Source organism: Momordica charantia (genome assembly GCF_013281855.1).
Source record: "Momordica charantia cultivar OHB3-1 chromosome 6 unlocalized genomic scaffold, Mcharantia_2.0 BLBB01000006.1, whole genome shotgun sequence".
NCBI classification, from domain to species: domain Eukaryota; kingdom Viridiplantae; phylum Streptophyta; class Magnoliopsida; order Cucurbitales; family Cucurbitaceae; genus Momordica; species Momordica charantia.
The window spans coordinates 14,457,608-14,460,261 of record NW_028275164.1 but is presented as its reverse complement, the minus strand read 5'-3'; the positions used below and the strand labels follow the sequence as shown (position 1 = coordinate 14,460,261).

General features: G+C 42.9%; 1 protein-coding gene across 1 annotated transcript; it reads left to right on the top strand.

Moving 5' to 3' along the window:
* Positions 1–827, top strand: LOC148210745 (uncharacterized). The gene is made up of 2 exons (XM_088125169.1): positions 1–506; positions 557–827. The coding sequence occupies exons 1-2, from the start codon at positions 1–3 to the stop codon at positions 825–827; spliced, it is 777 nt and encodes a 258-aa protein (XP_087981295.1).
* Positions 828–2,654: the final 1,827 nt, after the last annotated feature.

The following is a 2,654-nucleotide window of genomic DNA, read 5'->3' as shown; positions in this document are numbered from 1 at the left end:
ATGAAGGAGTCTGAATCAATTTCAAATTACACTTCAAGGTTGCTAGCTGTGGTAAATGAAATGAAGCGGTATGGTGAGACGATAAATGATGAGCAAGTAGTTGAAAAGATACTTCGCTCATTTGATGAAAAATTTAATTTCATCGTTGTAGCAATTGAAGAATCAAAGGATTTGAGTACAGTGTCCGTTGATCAACTTATAGGTACTTTGCAAGCCCATGAAGAGAAGCTTTTCAAGAAGAGCAAACAGACAACCGAACAACTCTTTCAATCAAAGTTGCAGTTGAAGATAAAGAAGATAGCCAAGAAAGAGGTTATCGAGGTCATGGTCGTGGTAGAAGTCATGGACGTGGTGGCTTCAGAGGTCATGGTCGAGGAAACTTTGGTCAAAGAAAGTTTGATGGGAGTAATTTCAACTCCAATTTGTCAAGAGGTCGTGGCAGACAAAATTGTTCGAGGTCGTATGGAGGAAAGTCAAATGATGATAGGAGGTATGACAAAAGCCGAGTTGAATGTTATAATTGTTATAAATTCGATCATTATTCCTCGGAGTGCAGAAATAAAGTAGAAGAAAATGTCAATTACGTTGAAGAAGATGTTAAAAGCAGTGAACCATCATTGCTTTTAGCATGCAGAGATGAAGAAACATGTGAGAACAGTTTGTGGTATCTTGATAGTGGTGCAAACAACCACATGTGCGGAAGCAAATCCATGTTCGTGGAATTGGATGAATCTGTTGGTGGCAATATCATATTTGGTGATGCTACAAAAATCCCTGTAAAAGGAAAAGGTAAGATTTTTATCAATTTGAAAAACGGGAAGCATTAGTTTATCTCTAATGTCTATTATGTGCCAAATATGAAGAACAATATTTTGAGTTTGGGACAACTCTTGGAGAAAGACTACAATATTTTGACGAAAGATTATAGTCTTTCAATATGAGATCATCATGACAATATGATTGCTAAAGTCCAAATGACGAAGAATAGAATGTTTCCATTAAACATTCAAACTGATGTTACAAAATGTTTGAAGTCGTGTTTAAAAGATTCATCATGGATTTGGCACTTAAGACTTGGGCATTTGAACTTTGATGGCTTAAGATTATTATCCAGGAAGGGCATGGTGAAAGGATTGCCATATGTCAAGCATCCAGATCAACTTTGTGAAGGATGTCTGCTTGCCAAGTGTCACAATCGCACCTTTTCGAAGCAGCTCGAGCGATTGTGCGGCACTTGCTCTAGCTCAAACGAGCAAGTCAGCCAGGAAAAACTGTAAGTTGCGGACAATCTCGGTCGTGGGTCTAGCCTCCGCTCACGTTTTAGGAGAAAATTGGTTTTAGAAAACGTGAGAGAGAAAAACAGTTGAAAACATCTTTAAAACAAGCATTGTAGACATTGGATGCAAGAAAGCTTTGATTGCAAGAAAGTATACAACACTTGGTCGGGGGGAGGTTTGATGACTACTTGGTCCCCCCTAAGGTACATTATAAGGCATTTTTGGTGTGGCAGGTGTAGACGTCCTAAGTGGCGAGGAGTCACTCGGTGGCCTACAGGGCCCGTGTGAACTCCGATTGGCTTGAAATTTGGCGTGCTTACATATCCTACTAATACACACCTAGTTCCAAAGCCGCTCGGCCAAATTCCACCTACAACCCCAAAAACCCGATACAAGAAAATTACACTAGAAAGCTTTAAAGACATGAAAGGAAAGCGAGTGGTGAGGATGGTTTGGACATGCGACCATGGGTAACACACCCTGGACAAGCATGCCCACAACATTCTCCCCCACTTAAACGGTTGACGTCCCTGTCAACTGCTGCAACTTGAAGTCCTCGATCTTCGTCTTCCAGGCTTCAAGGTCTTCTTCTCGTTTCCAGCTGGTCTCTGCATCGGGTAGGTCCTTCCATTTAACGAGGAATTCTCGAACTTTTCGAACGGGTCTCCCCACCTTTCTGGTTCTCTCTGCAAGGATCTCTTCTGCTTCTTTGTCTTCCTTCCGTTTGAAGTCGATGGCGGGCCGCACAACAGCATTGCGTTCGTCATCCTCAAGGTCGGGATGGTAAGGTTTTAAATTGCTCACATGGATTACCGGGTGGATCTTCATCCAAGCGGGTAACACCACCTTATACGAGACACTCCCCACCTTCTTAACGACTTCCACGGGTCCCTCGTACTTTCTCACGAGTCTCTGGTCTTTGCGTCCTCGGAAACGAATCTGTTCTGGCCTCAGCTTGATAAGAACTTTGTCACCTACTCGAAATTCGAGAGGGTGTCTCTTGCGGTCGGCTCATTTCTTCATATGCTTGGAAGCTTTCTCCAAATATGCTCGAGCAATTTCTGTCGTCTGCTTCCATTCCTTTGTGAAGTTGTGGGCTTGAGGACTTTTCCCCGCATACGGGTGGTCAAGAATATGTGGCATAGACGGCTGTCTTCCGCACACAATCTCAAAGGGGCTCTTTCCTGTTGAAGAACTTGTCTGGCCGTTAAAACAGAATTGAGCCACATCTAACAGCTGGACCCAGTTCTTTTGTCTGACATCGATGAAGTGACGCAGGTATTCCTCAAGCATGCTATTGAATCTCTCTGTCTGACCATCGGTCTGTGGGTGATAACTCGAGGAAATGTTCAAGCTTGAACCCAGAATAGAAAAAAG

Coding starts and splice junctions, on each gene's coding strand:
- LOC148210745 (XM_088125169.1), top strand. CDS start 1: ATGAAGGAGTCTGAATCAATTTCAAATTACACTTCAAGGTTGCTAGCT. Junction 507..556: donor GGAGGTATGACAAAAGCCGA/GTTGAATGTTAT, acceptor CTCGGAGTGCAG/AAATAAAGTAGAAGAAAATG.